Raw genomic sequence first — 21,218 nt, 5'->3', positions numbered from 1 at the left:
GCAAACATGAAAGCATCTCACTCAATACCCGCGGAAACTCGCTGTCAGAACGCTGGAGTGAGGAATCGCGGCAGCAGCAGCGAGCGAATTGACCTTCGTGTTGTGTCTCGCATCAAAGCGAACTAAGCCGCGGAAACACAGCGCGCGGCGGACTCTGTCCCCATTGCAGATGGCTTTCAACATACAGTGAACCGGGCGGCCCAGGCCCCTCGGAGTAGAAGGCCCCTCCCCCGTCACTACTCTACCGCCGAAGCCTTGCGCGCGGCGGAATATGGCGCGCTTCCTCCCCAATATCCTTGCTTGCGTGCGCGAGATTGAGCCGTGATCGCCGGCTCAACCTCGCACGCATGTAGAGCATAGAGACATCATACTGAACCTCACGGCGACGACGATGCCGACGGAACAAATGCGGCTGGAGTGTCCATATAGTTACTTGCGCAATAAAAAATCTGTAGTAGTAAACTACGCTTTGGCAATGTCAAAACAGTCACCGTGAGCGCAGGCTTGCTATGGCGATGAAGACGCCGAAATGAAAGACGGGTGGCGACGCCGCTCTCAAGTTCCCGCACCTGCTCGCGCCGTCACGCCACCGATTTTGACAGCGCTCACCTCGTGTCTAGATGATTCTTTAGCGGTAAAGAAGCGCTTCACTGCGGTCGGGAGGAACAAATGTCTCACCCTGGCAAGTCTCGAGGGATTTTCCTGAGGCAGCACGGCCCATATGCGACAAAATACTTTGAAAATCCCTGACGTCACACAGACGATCGTGGATGTCGGTGCGACATTCGAGTAAAGTTTAGCCTTTGTTGCCCCAGTAATAATCGGCTCTCTTCACCCAAGACGAATAAAAAACAGAGCCGCGGGTTGAATGCCCGGCTGCATTTGACCACACTCTGATGGGGGCGCGGAACGTGGCCGCTGCGGCCGGCACGCAAACCCGTGACCACGTACTCGGCAGCCATATATCGGTGAGACAGCGTACATACAGAACACGCAGGCGGTATTTACGCTGTCTGAAGAGCGCGCAATACATGTCGGTTGGTTTCAGCGGTTTCCTTTACAAGGGGAATCATGTAAAACATGTTTACATCGCGTTTATACACGGGGAGACATCATCAGTTGCTCGGGCATCAGTATGGGCTTATAGAAAAGGCGGTCGTTTTCTGCGGCGCGATCCGGTGCGCGGGATTCAGAATAGGTCCAACCTCCGAGAGCACAGATTCCTTAAGGTGGGAGGCCACCTTCGAAAGTCAATTTTTTTGTACATTTTATGTATGTCCGAACATTGAGCAACATGTTGTCAAGGAAATTATCTTGCTATCACCGATAGTTTGGAAGTTACAGTGAGTTTTACAACGCACTCTCTCGTATCGCGAAGCCAAGAGTCATTACTATTTCTTTTATACAAATGTTATTCAAAATACCTTTTTCTTTCATTTTATGTAGTCATCAAGCGGATACACGAATCAACAAGAGGAGACTCTAGTGCATCTCATCGGGGCTCCTGCATGAAGCTGGTGCAGTTTAGGCCTCTATGTTGTTTTGATATCTTTCACATAGTTTGAAGATTTCTTTACGTTTTCCTCGAAACGAAATATTCTGCTCGACCTGATGTTACGCAAACTATGATAACTTTTTTAATGAATATATTTATATAGAATGTTGCGCACTCATTCCTCACATGGAGATCTGTGCAACGAAATAGAACGAAATCAATTCATGAAAAATTCTTGCATTTACCGCCCATCTTACAAATAAATTTGGTCATTTGCTTACTTTTTCGAACATTTATTTATCTCATTGCATTTATCTTAGTTCATTGCATAGGACCCACAATTAGCTACATAAATACCAAAGCTTTACTCAATTCAGCAACTCATTATTACTTATCACGGCTGGTGCGACCAGCACTTCTACCACATTTTGTGTCAAAAATTACCTACAAAAAATAATATGAACCATTTTCTGCACTTTAAATGGTTCGTTAGGTTAAGTAAGACACGTTTATTTAGGAAAAAAAGTTATTAAATCCTGGCTTCCGATTAAAAGAAAGTTTTTTTGTATGTGTGGCCTACTACCTTAAAAGTGTATATTTACAACATATCGGTATATAAAGTATATGCAGTATATATTTAAAGTATACCTACTCTGTACAAGTAGTGTTTTATGACAGATGAGAACAGCAGCTCTCTTAGATCACATAACAGGATCTAATAATTTGACGGCCTCATAAACGCTCTATATAGGACATTTCATTAGGTACAGAAGAGTGTGTTTGGATAAATGACAGGAAACGAAAGCAATGCTCTTGAGCTAGAGCATCCTTCTTAATTTTTTAAATCGACGCCCTAGATCAAAAATCCGCTTTCAAAAGCCATGAGGTTTTAATTGTTGCTTAATGCAATAAACCTCATCAAATTTGGTGCAGTGGTTGTGAGAAGAAGCCGCAGCTTCGCCCGAACGGCGAAGCACCGATTGCGATAGGAAATTAGCAGACAGCCATAGGAAGTAGGGATAGTAATTTGATCGGCTGTATCAGCTTGTACACATTTGCTTATTAACTAAATTAACAAGAATGGTGTCAGCGCGCGCAACAGACATGAACACAACGCGCTCGATGACTGCAGACAATCACTGTCAAAACGCTGGCGTGAGGAAACGCGGCAACAGCAGCGAGTGAAGTGACCTTCGTGCTGTCTATCGCTTCCACGCAAACTGAGCGCCGAGAACACACAGCACGCCAAAGCTACTAGCTGCCGACACACCTATACTCGTGGACAACTTTCTGTGGCTATGAAGAGAAAGCTACGGCGGTGGAGCTTCTGCACATGTGTTACGGCGCCAGCTTTTCACAGTGCTTTTGGTTGCTCGGGATTGTGAATCCACGCAGCTTCCACATGCGGCAGTTTCGCATTTGCGGAAGAGAAAAGCCGCAAAATAAGTAAACCTTTATTACATTCAGTGGTGTGCTTTGTCCTATTTAACTGTTGTAATAAAGTGTGTATGTTTTCTCTTCCCCAGCTTAAACTAACGTGGATGAAAACACGGGACTCTTTTCAGAAGCGCTCTCACTTGCGCGCGCTTCGCCTGCGTAGCTTTCCCTTCATAGCCACAGAAAGTTGCAACAACGTAGATCGCTCTCAAGTACGATCGCGCGACCGCGCGCAGACGCCACACGCGCAGTTGCAGTCTGGGTAGAACGCCGCGCCCACCACCCTACCCCCCCCCCCCCGGCGCCTAGCAACGTTGGGTGCCTCGCGCGCGACGGAAGACGGCGCGTTTCCTCCCCGCTTTGCTCCCTTTCGCGCGGGCGAGATTGAGTCGCCGATCGTCGGCTCCCCTCGCACGCTTTCACGCGCACGTATTGGCGGCGAGGAGTTACGGAGTCGCCATCTATCGGAAGCGCCTCGCTGGCGTAGTATGAGGGATCACGTGGCGCGCTCCTCATAGGTTTTGATGTCAGCGCTCAATGAAAACACCATGCGCGAGCTCTCCCGGACATTTCTGTAAGTACTTTCGAAACGAGAGAAGGTTTTTACTGTCTAAATAATAATCTTGGCAAAACTGAAATCACAGACTCGTTTACAGACGCTATCTCTTTACCGAATACGTACTAGTGAACGCCACTGCGCGCGGTCGCCGCGATGGAGACTTCCGAACCGGCTTTCTTACGTGAAAGGTGGGTAAACGCTGAGAACAAACTATGTGAAATATGTTCTTATAGTGTTTGAATAACTAAATGTAGCGTAATAGAATGAAGCCTCAATGCAGCAGTCGCACAGATTCGCAGCGACCGACTGCGCGTCTGCATGCTTGTCCGCGCACTGTTTCGCTTTCGCCGCGTGCGCGCTTTCGCACCGTGCCATGAGCTTTAGGCCGCAGAATATGAGCATTTGACAGTATACAAGCAACCATTGTTGCGTGGGCGCTATCAGAGCTGCTCAAAAATAATTTCATTGTAGAGACTTCAACGTGATGTGCCGTCATGATGATTCAATCTTTTTTTTTTCTTCTAAATTCTTGGACGCTTCAATATTATTTCTCGAGTTGAGTCGCACTGTATGTTTATTGGTGTTTTCAGCGTGCGATTTCCCGCTGCTTCTTTTTTGTAATCCAGTGCACAGAATTCCAAACACAAACATGACCATATGCCATGCTTTTTTTAATGTGCTTCTTACCGCTCCCTTTCCACTCCAGTGAACTTGTCAGTATCTATAGCATCGACAAGTTCATAGACCAAACCGTCATGACATTAGTTGGGCAGCGGATTCGGGCGAGCATCTCAGTGCGCGTTTTCTGAACATCGCAGACCTGGCGCCGTAGCAGAAATCTTCCTCGCGTCTGTGCTTGCTGCATACCCGAGTTGTAGCCGATTACTATTTGCCGGTTTTATGTTTCGCTAGCCAAGCTTTACGCAGCTTCTTGTCCAGCGGCTACGTGTGAATAAGGCTGACACCGGGCTCCGTTGCGTACGTCCGGCACTGCGGCACCGAGCAGTATGCCTACCATGTTGTGCGCCTTCAAAGGCAGCCACTACCTATTGTAGTGCTTTCCAGCGTTGTAAAGGAGACATTCGAAGCGGGAATATCTCGCCACTAAATGAGGACCGCAGCGTGCTAGGGAATTTAAACTCGTTTTCAGCTCGCTTCGGCGCTCCCGAAGCAGCCGACGCGGCCGCTATGTCCGCGTGATCCCTCCTAGCACGTCACGCCGACGGTGGCGCCAGCTTTTCCAGTGGTGGAGCTCGAGGCCAATAGCGAGGGCGCGCTGCAACAGTGACCCTTGCACTTTATACGGTACATCACGGCGGCGTCGGCGGCAGCAATACGTCTGGAGTGTCCATATATTTACTATCACAATAAGACCATCTTTCCCATGTATTTACATAGAAGCCCGCGAACTAAAGGTTCTCTTTAATATTAACTAGAATGTTCACTACCCCCATTTGCTTTCTAATCCACACCGCTGTCTTCGTGACTCTTAACGTTCCACCTAACATTTTTGTTTCATTGTTCGTTGCGCAGTCCTTAATTTTTATCCGGCTTCTTTGTTAACCTCCAACTTTATGTCCCATATGACAGCAGTAGAATTACGTACAATCAGAAATAAAATATTGCCACATTACAATACTAGATTAATGAAACGTCGAACCAGCATCCCACTGGTTTCGACCACGACGCGCTTCCACGTAGGCCAGGAAGGCGAACAGCGACGTTGATGTTGACGTGCAAAGCAGAGAAGGTGACGTAGACATAGTCTTAACGTCACGTGGACAACTTGGCTGTATTGGAGAAACTAGTGCCTTTTTTCGCCGTCATTAGTCACGGCACGTGGCTTTTGACAGCCTATATAGAATCAATGTTTCGTCGTCTGCTCAAGCTGAGATTGTACGGTATATATAGTTCGCCACTATGCCTCGATAAACAGCCCAACCCGTATTTACAACCACGGCCACTGTGGGATTTCAGCGCAGCCGTTCCCCAACGTTGCTCGAGGAATACTCCGCCATATTGTGCCCGTTATCATGTCTGAAAGCTTGCTTCTTGTCACCACTGGTGACTTAATTGTTTGGACCTTTTACTGAACTACAACGACTCGAATACGAGAAAATACTTTGAAATCCATAGTGTCGTACTGATGTAGCGGCTCTAGGGCACCTGCGCGATAAGGAACAAAAATGAGTCTGGCCTTCATTTTCTACTCTAATAATCATCATCTTGCCGTAACATTACGAAAAAATTGAGTTTTAAATATAACTATCAGTCTAAAGTGATATGGCATTTCTCTTTAGTGTCCTGTTAAAGGACACCTGACGGAGAGTCACTAGCGATAAACACTCGAAAATGTTAAAAAAGAAAAAGCGAAGACAGACACAACAAAAGGATGAATACGAGCATAAATAGATTAACTGCCCGTATCGCCGCTAAAGCTAAGACAAGAACTACAGGACTGAAGGAAAAGCACGGCTTCCTCAAGTGCACCTTTCGAGTGATATAGAAGGTATCGTCTTGCGGAAAACACTGCACCGACCAGACGGGTAAGTGGACGTCAATGACTGATTCAAATAAAACGCCTTGAATAAAAAGAACAGTGTAAGAATGCAAGCACAGGGCTTCACTTCTTACCTCCTGCTGTTGTGGGGCGTTGTTTCGAGCAACAAAGATTAGATACAAAAGATTCAGTGAGAATGCCTGTTTGAGTGGGAGGCGCGTTCGATATACAGTCGAACCCGGTTATAACGAGCACGCATATACGCAAAAAAAAAAAAACCAGCTCGATATATCGAGTACTTCAGTATACCGAAACTCACCTATAACGAACTTAAACGAACTCTTGTGATGCGTTCGTTATATGCGCATTTGTTATTCGCAGTGAAGACAGGAAGCAAGAAAAAAAAACAATCGTTTTAAAACACGAAAATAGGCGTATATAGGCACAAATTATTTTCTGTACCTTGAAACTTTAATCACTAAGAACGGTATTCTCGATGCGCAAGATTGTACAGGCCTGCTCCAGTTCACTTCCCTCGTTGCTATAGGTGGTGTCCAAAACATGGCGGCTATTACGTATTTCGGGCTCCAGAAATCGCTTTCGGTGCACGTAGTCAGTGAAAGCACAGCCTTTGAGATTCCGGTTTTGTTACTCAGAGGAAGCCGTCGTTAGGGCGTGGATATGTACACCCTGGCAGACATTCGATATAGACAATTGTTCAGTTCATTATAAGTTATTCTACACGAGTATCAGTAAGTTTCGCGATTTCTATATCGCTTCAGATTCGTTGCCTTTTGGGCGGTCTTCTAAAGGTTGCTGCCAAAACAGCACCTTGCAACATGCGAACGCATTCGTTACCTTGAGGGTGCTATGCTTTCGACGGGCGTACGTTGCTCTCCTGAATCTGGTTCATGAAACTTCGGTTCATGGCTACGTACGAGTAAAGAGTGCTATGCGACAGGAATCACTTTACTCGCATGTTCAGTTTCTTAGCCCGATACAGCTATTCCCGAATTGACTACCGCTTTATTGTGAATGGACGCAAGGTAAAGGAGAAGTTGCTTTTAAAATGCTTTTTCTTTTCGTTTAGTTCGAACAATTTTTTTCAATACCGAATGGAGCATCTAGAGCCATTCGCTCTGCTCAAGTGGAGATGAGGAAACTGGTTGCACGAACATGTCGTAACGTCCAGTTGGCTAATTTAAAAGATTCGCTTATTGATTTTCAAGTTACACTATTTAACGTACATGTTGCAACCGCAAAAGTGAAGCCTGGCAATGATGAAGGCGTACATACACTTAGCGCAAATCCTGGGACAGTAGGACTAGCCCCACTTGGGAGATATACGTGTCCAAAGTATGCTAAATAGTGTATTTCTGTTAAGAAACTATTAACTGGAACGCGAATGTATTTGGTACCATATTTTAGGGGCCAAACTATCTCGAAAATGCTGCTAATCATACCAATTCTACTAAACAAGCATCACTTCAGTAATGCCCGGCTTCAGTTTTGCAATTGAAAAGTGTATCCTAAAGTGAATAATTAGAAAGTTAGTCATTTTTTTAATTAGCCACCTGGGCACATCAAATTCTTTAATGCAGGCAATTTCACCTCTTCCAGAAATGCGCCTTTTTGAAAAGGCAGGATAACTCCTTCTGTCACACCCTTTTTTTTTTTCGAACTAAAGAAAGTATAATAAATAAACAAATGACATAGAGTTGCAGGTAAATTGTGGCAAGCCTTAAAAACAAAAACAAATGTGCGCTACGCGAATGCAACAAACTCAGTATTAGTTCACTGCCTTCTCAAGCAATGTATTTTTACTATGAACTCACGTCCTTAGTTAAAAAATAATTGACAAAATTTTAAAATACTGCTTTCAATGCAAAACCTGCAACGTAGAAGTTGACTGATTGAGAAATATTGAAATCACTTGATTCTGCGAGCACACCAGTTGCGGTTTCAATTTTGAGGAGCCGACAGCAGCGCCGGCATCGGAGATTGTCGAACCCGAAGCCACCCTAATTTATTTTTGGGCAAGAAAATACTCGAAAGATTCTTTTACCGATTGCCACGAACAACTGATCTAATAAGCCGAAAGAAGATGCAGCTAGAAAGGTAATAGGAATGAGCCTTGTTGTACCTATCGCTATCACGTTCCACATGTACGTTCACGAAACGAATTCATGTATCCATCCGAATTTGCGTGAGTTTACATTTTTAATTACCTTGTAATTCTACCCGTTTATTATCCGTCACGCCGAGTGTAAAGAGTATCCCGGCGATAACGGGCGTGGCTCCAAATAATGACAGAGTGTCAAACGCGATGGAATCGAAAGGGATCGTTACGGAATAGGTCATTTGCATTCAAAGCTCACGGTTGGCCCTGGCGTCCAGCGAACGCTCGGATGCGGTCTGGCTGTGCATGGGAGCCCTCAGCGAGTAGACGCTGCTCTGTATGCTGCTCAGCTTGGGCGACAGTGACGACGCCGAAGCCGGCGACACGGGCGTGTCCCATGGCATGTGAGACGGTGACCGCGCCGAGGCTGGTGGTGCCGGCGCCGCGCTCGTCATCGGCGACGGTGTCGACGTCGAGCACGCAGTCACATGCGAGGTCTGCGGCCCCTTCAAGTTCCGTGGCGTCGGCAACAGTGACGACACCGAACTCGGTGGCACGTCCCAATTCTGCGACGTCAGCGACATCATCGATGGTGGCACCGGCGAGTTCTGAAGTGTCGTCGGCGACTCTGACGACGCTGAGCCCGGCGGCATCGGCGAGTTCCGTGACGTCGGCAACAGTGGTGACGCTGAGTCCGATTGCACACGCAAGTTTCGCGACGTTAACGACACTGACGGCACCGATGTCAGTGACCCCATCGGGTTCCATGACGTTGTCGACAGTGGCGACACCGCGCTCGGTGCGATCGGTGCGTTTCGTGACGAAACCGACGATGGCGAGTTCAGTCGCACCGGCGCGGTCCGTGGCGTAGGCGGCGTTGACGAAACCGAGCCAGGTGTCACTGGCTGGTTCTGCGACGTCAGCGACAGCGTTGACGCTAGGTCCGTTGACACGGGCGAATTCCTTGACGTCGGCAACGGTGACGATGCCGAGAACGGAGGCACCGGTGCGTTTCGTGACGCCGACAACTTCGAAGGCCGCGACTTCATGGTAGCGCTGCCCTGCGGAACGTGGACACGGTCTGCAAACGTGGCATATTCATAAAAGTCGAGAAAGGAAACATCAGTAAGAAACGTCGGCCCCGAAGCGTTACAGTCACAGGCGGCATTTTAAGGTTAACTCCAAGCATACACAAGCGCGATGGAGGAACCAACGCTAACTATATATAGCCTGAATATCACTTCCTGCATTTTCAACTCTCTCCATCAGATTATCTTTCGAAAGTGCTTCAGCCAATGCAGATCGAACTTACTGCATACCAAGGGCTATATACAGATTCAAACGCTACTACAGGGCTGCAAACTTGCTACAGAGACGCATTTTAATTTTGCAGCTACAAAGCAGGTGTAGCTACAGAGCAGGAGCCTTACGACGTCAGCCCCAACCAGACTTGTACACGTTACAGAAAAAAAAGGAACCGATTACCATTACAGAATTCAAAAAACGTAATTGATTACTGTTACTAATTACTACTTTACGAGAATAACTGCAGCTAATTAGTTTAATGTTGATTTCGTCCTCCCATTTATAACATTGCACAAATACAGTAGATAGAATGAGTTGGTCTGTCTCTTTCAGTGCGTCCTCGGTAGCCATTCACACGTTGTTTAGCTTCACTAAGGATTTTCGTTCGGTAATTTTTCCTCGTTTTCTTGTGATGACATCTGGGCAGCTACACTGAAAACTCGCTCGATGTGCGCTTAGGAGAGAAGGGCTGCATGGTAACTTGAAACCTATACGAACACCTTGCTCACAAGATGGTGGGTACTCAATGCGTCTATGGAGCACAACGCTTCATCATTGCTGGGCCTAGTGGAAGACGCTCCCGATAGGGTCAGTAAAAAAAAAAAGAAGGTCGACTCATATAGGCGACTGCTTGCCACCAGCGTCCGAAGTGGCCATCGCTATCCAACCATAGAAGCACCATTTCAATTCGTTGGCCAACAATACCTGGCGGACCTCCACCCGGCAGATTCTACTCATTAGCCATTTAGACTTAAACGGCTAATTGTAACGGACTCCAGCAAACGTCCACTTTCCTTGAAGAGATCTTTAATGACATTCTTTAATGTCATACAATATAAAGCTGCATATCATCAATCACAAAAATAGGCCTACATGAGTCACTCATATTTCAAACGGATGGAAACATATTCGTTTAATGGCCAAAACTTCCTGTGCATATCAGAGAGATGAAGGCCGCATAAAGCGCTTCCAGAAGAAAGGGAGCGAGATAAATTTAGCATAAGGGAAAAGGCTCAGTGGTCGGACTTGCAAGAGTAGCGTGCAAATCCAGGCATAGCTGCTAGATGCGGATGATGCGAAGGAGGTAAGCCATGCACACATTTTTCATCCCTTTTGAACTCAGTAGTTCCCGCCAAATTTCAGTACTCAATGCTGCGTCCACTCTTATAGCTTCTTTCGTCAAAAGCTGTAACTAGTTACATGTAAATGGTTACTGCAAAAAGTAATTGAATTAGAGTGAGTGTTACCGAATTAACAACGTAATCGTTAAATTACAAAATTACCAGAGAACGTAACTGATTACAAGTAATTATTTACATGTAATTCATTGCGTACAAGTAGGGCTCGAGCCTGCTTCTGCAATCACAAACAAGACGAGAAAGTTTAGAATAGAAAATATATTCAAAGAACGGAAGTGTTAATTGGCATTAATTGCCAACCAAGCTTAATACGCCTTGCTACGAAATTATTATTGACATTTTCTAATCAAACACAAGTAGCCTGACACACCCTTTCTCAAGTTTAAGGCGTTCTGCCTCTCCATTTCTCGATTGGCAAGTGCTCTGCGCTGTACATATCGCTTTTTCTTTTTTATATGTCGCACAGAGACGTATAGTAGCTTTGACGAATATTTTGCTGCACAATGAATGCCTGTGACATCTTCACAAGTTGGGAAGGAAATGGTGCTGTAAACGATAAGCGGGAGCCTTAATTTTGCGGAAGAATGTACAGCTCATTCTTATTACTGTAGCACAGGAACGCTATAATAAAGTGCATCTTATTGCTTGGGATGAGTCGGTGACACCCAGTGGGTGGAGGACAACCGCCTCAACGCTCTCTTTCGCGCGCTCAAGAATGTCGGCTTATCCTGAGCGATGATCGAAAAACGGATTTAGTGACTCGGGTATAGGGAGCGTTTACGTGACGTCACGGTAGTAGGCCAGGACGGCCTTCAGCGCGCCAAAACTTAATAAGAGGCCCTGGGCGACGTGCATTTTTGACAGCGTTCGCTCAGGACTAAATTTGCGACATGCCTGCAATCCACGAGCGATGCCTCCCTCAGAGTAACAGAAGCGAACGTGATGCAGCGTCAAAAGGAGGAGTACGTGTAAAGTGCACGACTCTGCGGTGCGCCGAGGCTCGCTCTTAGTAAAGAAGGCCAGGGAACCGTATGAGTAGCTATTTTGCTTTCGTCACGCAACTGCAAAGCGCCCGTTGGAATCCGTTAACCAGCTAGAGTAACGATTTGAGACGGCGGATGGCGGAAACAATCGATGATGGAATGCAAGCGACGCTTTGGACATATTGGGGCTAGTGGCGTAACCAGGAGGTGGCAACGGAGCACTTCCCCCCCCCCCCCTCCTTCTCCGCCCTCCTAAAAAAAGTGGCAGTGGCTTAGCTCGGTTATGCCAGGATATTGTTAGCCTTGGTTAATCTTGATTGCAAGTCCAGGTTACTCTGGTTGTCTAGTTATGTTGCGGCGTTTAGCCAGTCGTTCGGTGCGTTGTTCGTCTGTTTCCTGGGCGATTCGTTTCCTCATCTCGTTCCGATGTCGATTCCAGGCCTCCTTCTGCTTATCAGAATAGTCGCCGTCCATACTGCCCCCTCAGCTGTGGTTGCGGCGCACGCGAGCTCTCCTTTTCAATCCTCCGACATGTTATCAGGCATGCGACGCAGCTGGCGAATCGAGCTGAGGCGAGCGCAACGACAAGGAGCGCGGTGTGACGTCATACCAAACGGCGGCGGAGGAAAGGCGCGGCGCTGCGCAGCGGCGGAACACCTGTGGCTCGGTGCTACTAGTGGCGCATGCGCAGTAGTGACTAGGGAGCGAGAGAGAGAGAGAGAGAGAGAGAGAAATATCCGCGGCGAGGCGCGCGTTGTGACGTCATATGCGTCCTCGGAGCACAGCCACGGCGAAATCACAAGTTCGCGGCCAGTAAAGAAAAAGCTCTTGATACACCACTGCTTGGGGTGCTCATATCACTTTCGATTGACGTAGTGCTTGCCTTTACTACACATTAAGCGTTATCCGTCTGGCATCCACAATTCATTGACAACAATGTACTTACATGTAGGAGTTTACAACCACGTGCTTTTCTCTCCGGCGTGTGTTTCAAGCACGACCTACTTACTTTAGAGGGTCACACTGCTTTCACCGCTAAACACGGATACTCCAGCTGCTTACACGCGACATACATTGGGGCACTCGAAGAATCTTACACGGTACTCAGCATCGTTACTATAGAATAAGCCTACTATTTACACGGAACGCAGCATCGTTATTAACTATCCAGACCTTAGTTCTCCACTCAGTGGTACTGTAAAGAACGGTCCCTGTCCGGCCTCAAGGTGTACTGTATGTCAGCCCCACAGCTGTACTGTATGGCTACCGTAATGGCACCTGCGGTGGCAATAAGTGGCTTTGCAAAGAAGTAGGCAGGCTAATGAAGGACGCACTGTGTTTATATACTTACGAGTTACTCCTGGCTGGAAAGCAGAAAAACATTTGTTCGGGTGACGGCTAACGGTCGTGCCATCATTCGGCCAACGTACCTTTCAGCGCGGCAAAGCACAACGTTCGTCACCACAGAGCTTTGTTCTTCTTCTCCATTTATGGCAATGATGATAGTGACCTCATTGGCTGCGGCTCACACCGACTAAGGAGTAACCACTAAGGGCAGCACTTAGTGGGTACTGGCACCTCGTTTTAAAGGAATCCGAAGGTGGTGAAATTGACCAGATAACAAATTGTTTTTGTCTAAATAGAGACAATGAATTCGAAGGCTGGCTAACGCAAAACATGCTTACTCAACGGCTGGTAATTGTTGTGCATACGTGATTTCCTCCGATGTGTTGAGAAACTGAGTCGTCTGCGTAACAACCATGATCCTCCTGCGCCAGAATCATTCAGACGAGTCTCCATTTGCATCCGTCTGCCAAAAATACAAATAAAAAGAATGACAGCAGGCTTATGTGACCTTGCAGAATCACAGCCCAATTTTTAGCGAAGCCCCAATTTGCTTCGAAAGACACAACTTGACAACGTTGTCTTCATACATGACTCGCCTGCTTGAAACATTGTCCCCATATACGCTTTCGAGCACTCACTTCAAGAATTAGTTAGAAAAGCTGTAATTCATCTACACACATTATATACCTTGCTACGCACATAGGCCATAATGACCCTCCCCTCCCAAATTTTCACAATGTTTTAACCACGGTGGCAAATACAGTTCTCCCTGGACAGCGGGCTAAATTTTGCTCCGTTCGTAACACACATTTATAAGGCTACGGAGTGCTCGAATGCGTAATTTACTGCAAGTGCCGTAATTAACCCAAACAATTTGAACTTCGGCTATCCCTCACACGTAAACTGCCCCTTATTTTTACCTAATTTAAACAAGGTGCCTCATGAAGGTTTTTCCGTGTAGCAAAACTATATGGAAGCAAAGGAACTTCGGAACAAGGGAGAGATAGAATCAACTTTTATTGAGCCCTTAGTAAAGGTTGGTGCGCGCTGGCACCAGACGGGGTGGAACCTTCTTCTCAGGTCCCATATGGGTCCAGCAGTTCCTGGCCCCTAGCTGTCAGCGCGAGCTGGGTCGGTAGGTCGGGGCTGGACAACAAGGTATCTCGCTCGGGGTGGTTGGGGCTGGGGAGGGTGGGGGGTAGGGATGGTGGGGGTTTCTTGAGCTTAGTGCGCTCTGCAAGGATGTGGGCTAGAGTGCCTTCTGACCGTCTACAAAACGGGCATGAAGTGCCATGCTCTGTTGGGAACATCTTGTGGAAGAGCACGGGATACGCTAGCGACCCCGCTTGCGTGCGTCGCACGATCGTTTGCTGCCTTCGGCTGAGTTGCGGATGCGGACGGGGATGCCTACATCTGCCGCTTCTGTACATTTGTATTCTTCTGTATTCTGTCTTTGTAATTTGTCACGGGATGCGGTAGCTCTGGCTCGTCCTCGGCTCGGATTGACAGTTCTCGGGCATAGTGGTCGGCGAGTGCGTTGCCTTCCACTTGCGAGTGAGCCGGGACCCACACGAGCTCAACGGCCCGTCCCGGTAATTTGCGTTTGGTGAGGATCGCTAGTGCCGTGGGAGAGATGTTCTTCTTGCGTTAGCTTGCGTAGGCGGTCTTGAAGTCTGTGACCACGGTTCTCACTCCCGGTTGTGCGAGGGCCACGGCCACTTCTTCTGCTCCGGCTGTATTCGTCGTCCGTATCGACGCGCCTGTGACCAGTTTATCGATGGTGGTGCACGACCACCGTTGCTCTGGTGCCGTGCTTGGGAAGCGAGGTGTCCGCATCAGGCACGTACCCAGGATATTTTTTCGGGGGGGCCCAACAACTCCATCATCATCATCATCATCATCATCATCATCATCATCCTGTTTTATGTCCACTGCAGGACGAAGGCCTCTCTTCCCCTGCCCTGTGCCAACCCATTCCAACAAACACCCGCGAATTTCCTAATTTGATCGCTCCACCTAGTGTTTTGTCGTCCTCGAGAGCGTTTTCCTTCTCTTGGTACCCATTCTCTAACCCTAATAGTCCAACGGTTATCTAACCGGCGCATTACATAACCTGCCCAGGTACATTTTTTTCCTCTTGATGTCAATTAGAATATCGTCTATACCCGTTCGCTTTCTGATCCAAACCGCTCTCTTTCTCTCTATTAACGTTATGCCTAGCAATCTTCGATCGCTCTTTGCGCGGTCCTTAACTGGCTCTCAAGACTCTGCCCCATATGTCAGCACTGGCAAAATGCACTGATTGCACACCTTACTTTTCAGTAATAATGGTAAGCTTCCAGTCAGGAGCTGGCAATTTCTGCCGTATGCGATCCAACCTATTTTTATTCTTCTGTGAATTTCCTTCTCATGATCAGGGATCCCTGTGATTAATTGACCTAGGTACACGTACACATTGCAGTAGTACTCTGCAGATTCCGCGATAACCTGATTGATGACATGGATGTGATCCATTGTAAAGTATCTCTTCCTGAAGCCAGCCTGTTCCCTTGGTTGACAAAATCCAGTGTTGCCCTTCACAGTCTTTAGTGGCCGACTGGCGATCCTGATCTCTTGTTCCTTTGCCCGGCTATTTATCATTATCTTCATCTTCTGCGTATTAATATTCTACCCCACTCTTAGACTCTCTCTGTTAAGGTCTCCAATCATGTGTTGTAACTCGTCTGCATTGTCGTTGAATAGAACAATATCATCGGCAAACCGAAGGTTGCTGTGATATTTGCCGTCGACCTTTACTACTAGGCCTTCCCAGTTTAATAGCTTGAATTCTTCTAAGCACGCAGTGAATAGCTTTGGAGAAATTGTGTCTCCATGTCTGACCCCTTTCTCTATAGGTATCTCCCTGCTTTTCTTGTGTAGAATTAAGGTAGCTGTAGAACCTCTGTAGATATTCTTACGCGAAGGACGAGTCAGTAAGACGAGAAGCTATTTACAGATTATATTTACAACAACGGTTGCAGCGCTGACCGGTTAGATTCACAGCGCGAGCCCAGTTCGTTCTTCCTCCTCTTTTCTGGAGTGATGGCGCCCACGCGCCTCGTTCAAACAAACAAATACCACACGCATGTAGCAATATTTTCCAAGCTTTTTACGTAAGCGTTGTGTACTCCTTGATTACGTAGTGCCTCTATGAATGCTGGTATCTCTACTGAATCAAATGCATTTGCGTAATCTATATAAGCCACATAGAGAGGCTTTTTTACTCTGCAGATTTCGCGATAACCTGATCGATGACATGGATGTGATCCATTGTAATGCATCTCTTCCTGAAGCCAGCCTGTTCCATTGGTTGACAAAATCCAGTGTTGCCCTTATTCTATTGGAGATTATTTTGGTAAATATTTTATGTAATACCGGGAGCAAGCTAATAGACCTATAATTTTTCAATTCTTTAACGTCTCCTTTTTTGTGGATTAGTATAATGTCTGCATTCTTGCAGTTTTCTGGCACCCTTGCAGTCGATAGACACTTCTTATAAGGAGCCGCCAGTTTTCCAAGCATTATGTCTCCTCCATCTTTGATTAAGTCGACTGTTATTCCACCTTCTCCTCCCGATCTTCATCGTTTCATGTCTTGCAGGGCCCTTCTGATCTCATCGCTAGTTATAGAAGAGTTTCTGTATCCTGTTCATTACTGTTTCTAAGTGAGGTATCGTGACTCCTCTGGGTACTGTATACAGGTCAGCTTAAAATTTTTCCGCTGCTTTTACTATATCTTCGAGATTGCTGATGATATTATCCTTCTTATCTTTTAGTGCGTACATCATGGTTTGTCCTATGCCAGGTTTCTCTTTTACTGATTTCAGGCTGCGTTCATTTTTTACGGCTTCTTCAGTCTTTCTCATGTTATAGTTTCGAATATCAGTTATTTTCGCCTTGTTGATCAGTTTTGACAGTTACGCGAATTGCGTAACGCTGTGCGGCCGCCAGTCCCATACAACCGCGTAGAGCGCAGGACTCTGCGACTCTAGACGTACTGCGCTCACTGCGAAAGGTTAGAAAAACACCCACATAAGCACAGCAGAGAATTAGCTAGGTGAGGCGGTTCGACCGATAGCTGTAGAAGCATCATTCAAAACAAGTAATTGCTCTCCACTTTCGGCGGCGTTTTCTCTACTTCCTTTTTAAATAAAAAGATGTTGATCCATAAATATTCTCATGAACAACGGTTAAGTTTTTTATTATTCGCTTTTGCTTGCAGTTTGGTTGTTGCCTTGGCTCTCTCCCTTAGTAGATCGCTGAATTTCTCAACTCCTTGCGATTTTTGTTTCCAGTTGCTAATTTTGCACGACAAGTGCTATACAATTAGGGAAAAACAGACGAGGTAACGGGCGACAGTCATCTTGCTTATGGGTTAAGGGTTATTGCAGGGTTTCATGATGGACTCTCTTTCACATTATTTTATTTCCCACCTTATCTAACCCATATCACGTGTAGATGGTTCCGGGCATCTGCCAGCGCCGCGGCGAGCCGTAACTCAAGGAAATAATGAAGCAAAGGGAAAAGTTAAATGCAATTGGCGTTTTCTCTGGCCGCAACTCGTTCCATGAGAGTACAGACCAGCTGAGTAACAGCCGCATCCCCATACTGGTCCCAGGATCAGCCTAAACAAAGAAGGTTGAACTAGCAAAAGCAACAGCTATGGGCGTGACGGTTGAATAGATAGTGACAACTGAACGCATCTCGAGTTAATTGCGCGGGTGCGGAATCTATGAGAAAACTGTCCTTCACATTACAAGAGAGGCCGATAACTACCGCCATATAGAAGGAGTGAACAAGGCAGCATCATGCTGACCGATGAACAGCTGCCAAGTCTCAACATTGATCTGCCTACGTGCCTGGTCCGCATAGAGAACCTCGGGGTCCTCTTCCAGCTGTCGAGCCAGTGCCTTGGGCCGCGCAGAGCGTCTCTCGTCGTTCCTCCGCGGCTGCATGTTCCGGGGGAAGGGCTTGGTCTTAATGTCTCTCCCCGTTGTGGGGAGTGGCTCCGTTGTCGGTTGCTGTTCAATTTGCCATCCTATCTTGTGTAGGACGGCCCGGCCGTGCTCTGTCCGGCTCAGCCTTACTCTCTGGTGGAATAGGTGTGCTTCCACCAGCTCTTCCACCGTGTTGTGGGCCCATGTCCAGCAGCTTCTGCGTTGACGAGTAGACTGGGATGCCCATGACGAGTTTGACTGCTTTCCTTATCGTCGTGTTCAGCGTCTCGCGGTTCACCTTCGTAAGCTGGAGGTACGGAGCGGAGTACGTTGCGCGTGACACGACGAATGCCTGCACCAGGCGCAGTGCGCCTCCTTCTTTGATTCCTCTGTTCCGGTTGGTGGCTCTCCGGATCATGCTCAGGACCTGCTCTGATGGGATCTTGATTTTGTTGACGGCTGCGTGCGCCTTGCCGCCGCTGCGCAACAGTAGGCTCAACATCCGGAACAAGACACGCATGCCCATTATATACTCTCAAAATGTCAACTTCGTGGAACGTTGAGTTCCTTCAGGACATTGAACAAACTTCCTACGCTGCTTTCAACGTACCCTTGTTAAATTCTGGAACCCTTGTACAAGCTGTAATTAACGTGCGCGCATTTTAAAATGTTATTGTGCATCGCCCACAACAGGCTGCACCGAAGCTGTTAGTCTCTCGTTGGTCTGCATTTTTTGTGTCCATGTCGGTGGGCAAAAATGTGAGCCGATGCCGGAGGTAGTGCAATACCGGGCCGACCCGCGGTGGAAGTAAAGCAGGCTTCAAGCACTCAGCAAAGTGAAAAGAAAAGTGGATACATTCTTTGGAATGACACATACTACAGAACAGCATCCGTTTCAATAAAGAACAAGCACAAAACAAGCATCGGAACCGCATAATTGATGATAAGGCGCTCCTCATAACAATGCGAAGAACGTGTAGCTCTCCCCGCATGCGTATCCCGGTAAAGATTACTGTTGTGCAAGCTGCCGCGGCAACGACAGCTTGTGACGTGAGGAGTGACTTCACTAGACTTTCGTATACAAAAGAACCAGCCTAGCAATTGATTTTACTGTTGCAGCACCGCTATGGGTAGGCAATGCATAGTTAGGACTCCCGAGTGCCAGTGTGAATACGAGGAGCCGCATAGGGTAGAATAGACGGCAATACGACCTGTGACGGCATGCTGTCAAAATTACCATTACTCTAAATACTACCATTACTCTAAATTACCATTACCACCGTTAGCAGCAAAGCATTGCATACCCCTTTCAGCAGTTGTAGTGGTGGTTTTCAACAGCTTCGCTGGACATCCACTTTCCCAGGGCTGGGATGACGAGTCAGTTACTTCAACAAAGTGTAAATGATGTACGGTGTTGAGTTCACCGAGAACACCGGCAATTACACACCCTGTAGAGCAAACGAAAAGAAGAACTAGAAGAAAAAGGAGTTCATCTACGCCGTCTCCACCACCTCCGGGCAAGAGGCCTTTTTTTTTTTCAAGGTCGGGTGGGCGGCCAGGCCCCTTGAACGTTGGATACATGGACCACATCATCGTTCACTTCTAGATTTTTTGCACGAGTCCAATCTGTTCGTCTACATTTAACATCCTTTGTATTATGTCTAAGGGCAAGCTTTCGAATTTTAAAAAAAGCTAGAGAGAAGGAAGAGTATTCATTAATTATTTTCTAAGTACCTAATCTTTCGGAACACATTGCTTGTAACACGGCCCCCATTTGCTCCAAATATCACATTTCTACCACATTTGGTTTGCCGGGACAGCCAAGATTTCGCCGATTGTTATACGGGGTGATGGAGCAGCAGCTACCGCCGTGCGACGATGACGCAATTATGACAGTGACACAAAGATTACGTGACTTCCTGCGCATCGTGAAGCAAGCGTATACCCTATGCTTCATAAGCCATCACCCAGGATGAGCAAGGAGACTGCTTCGGGTCATTGCAGCAAGCGCGCGTGCCTGATGCGTGCGCCCTGCCGCGGCCGAGGTTGATCGGCCAGCGGATGGCGAGTTACATTGTTACACTGTTACATTGTTATGCGCGCACTTCAGCTTGTGTTGTAGGGTTTATGACAGTCTACGCATCAAATAGCGTTTCCTCCATGCCAACGTCTCTAGCAGCTGCCGCTTCCTAGTGAGGGCCACCTACCTGGAACCCTGCAATAAAGCCAAGTCGCTTCAGGTTATACCAGAGCTGCAGGGAAACTTTGTTAGCGTATCATAATATAATAAGACCTCCAAACAGGCCGAACCGAGCGGTTTAGCAATTTTCATTTAGCGCCTAAATGACCTATAGGCACTTCAACATTTACCTGCACATCAGCCCTAGCATGTCCCCAATTCCCTTACCCCATTACGATAGTTATTTCAGGGCACCGTGGAAGCATGTGTATAAAATATTCAAGTCTCCTAGTTGAATATTCGGCTTCGTTCTAAACTGATAAATGAACAATATTTCAGTGAAAAAATCATAGTAGAAATAACTTAACGCAGCGGAGTGCTCATTCGACATCTAACATTTGTCTGCGCCGCTGTATCCAAATGCTACGTACACACTGCATCCCTTATCCATTGGTGCAAGAGTCCTCCACGTACAAACATGGATAGCAGGCCCGAACACAGCAGTCTTCAAATTCAGTCCACACTAAAGTGCACACATGCGTTTGCTTCATGCATAACTGCACAGCACCACAGATACATCACCAATTACCACAAACGTTGATCTAGCCACATAACTAAAAAGACATCTATGTTAGTTTTTCGCTGTAGGTGACTTGCTTACTAGAGTGCACGTAACTTATCCATTGTAAAGGCGCGCTTGTCAAATCTTCCTAGTTTTATTCATTAATGTTCTTTCTACGGCGCATGTTCGGCACTCCTGACGGGTGTAGGACTCCAGAAAAACGTGGCAACATTTTCGATTGCGTGGCCACAGCAGCACTGTAAGCATTGAATCTAATATCTTTCCTGAGAATTCTGAATTCCTGCATGCCTATTGGATACTTGAAGCGACTGTTGGAAGACCCCTTTGAAAGCCTTCAAATAAATACAGCGATTGCCATACATGCTTCAGTCAGTGAAGGTAGGCGTGATCATTTCTTGCGCATCATTAAATTGGCCTTTTTCACACAGACTGCCGGACTTCAAACCAATATTCCAGGCAGAGTTATTGGCGATGATCCTAGCACAACGAACACTCCCTACATCTATTTCTTGAGTTGTTATCATGACTGGCTCCCTGTCCGTTTGTTCCGCTCTGGCATTGCCAAATTCATCTAGCGTTCTCCCAGAATTGAATTCT

At 47.0% G+C, this 21,218-nt stretch overlaps 1 protein-coding gene across 1 annotated transcript in view; it reads right to left on the bottom strand.

Annotated features, from left to right (window-relative positions):
• Window positions 1-21,218, bottom strand: part of LOC142570508 (uncharacterized) — a 96,981-nt gene that overhangs the window by 73,827 nt on the left and 1,936 nt on the right. The window contains exons 2-3 of the mRNA XM_075678889.1: window positions 8,851-9,171; window positions 8,370-8,798 (exon numbers count right to left, since the gene is read on the bottom strand). Coding sequence (XP_075535004.1) covers window positions 8,370-8,798; window positions 8,851-9,171 — 750 coding nt within the window. The remainder of the gene's footprint in view (window positions 1-8,369; window positions 8,799-8,850; window positions 9,172-21,218) is intronic.

Source organism: Dermacentor variabilis, chromosome 2 (genome assembly GCF_050947875.1).
Source record: "Dermacentor variabilis isolate Ectoservices chromosome 2, ASM5094787v1, whole genome shotgun sequence".
NCBI lineage: Eukaryota > Metazoa > Arthropoda > Arachnida > Ixodida > Ixodidae > Dermacentor > Dermacentor variabilis.
This window is presented reverse-complemented; position numbering and strand designations above follow the sequence as displayed.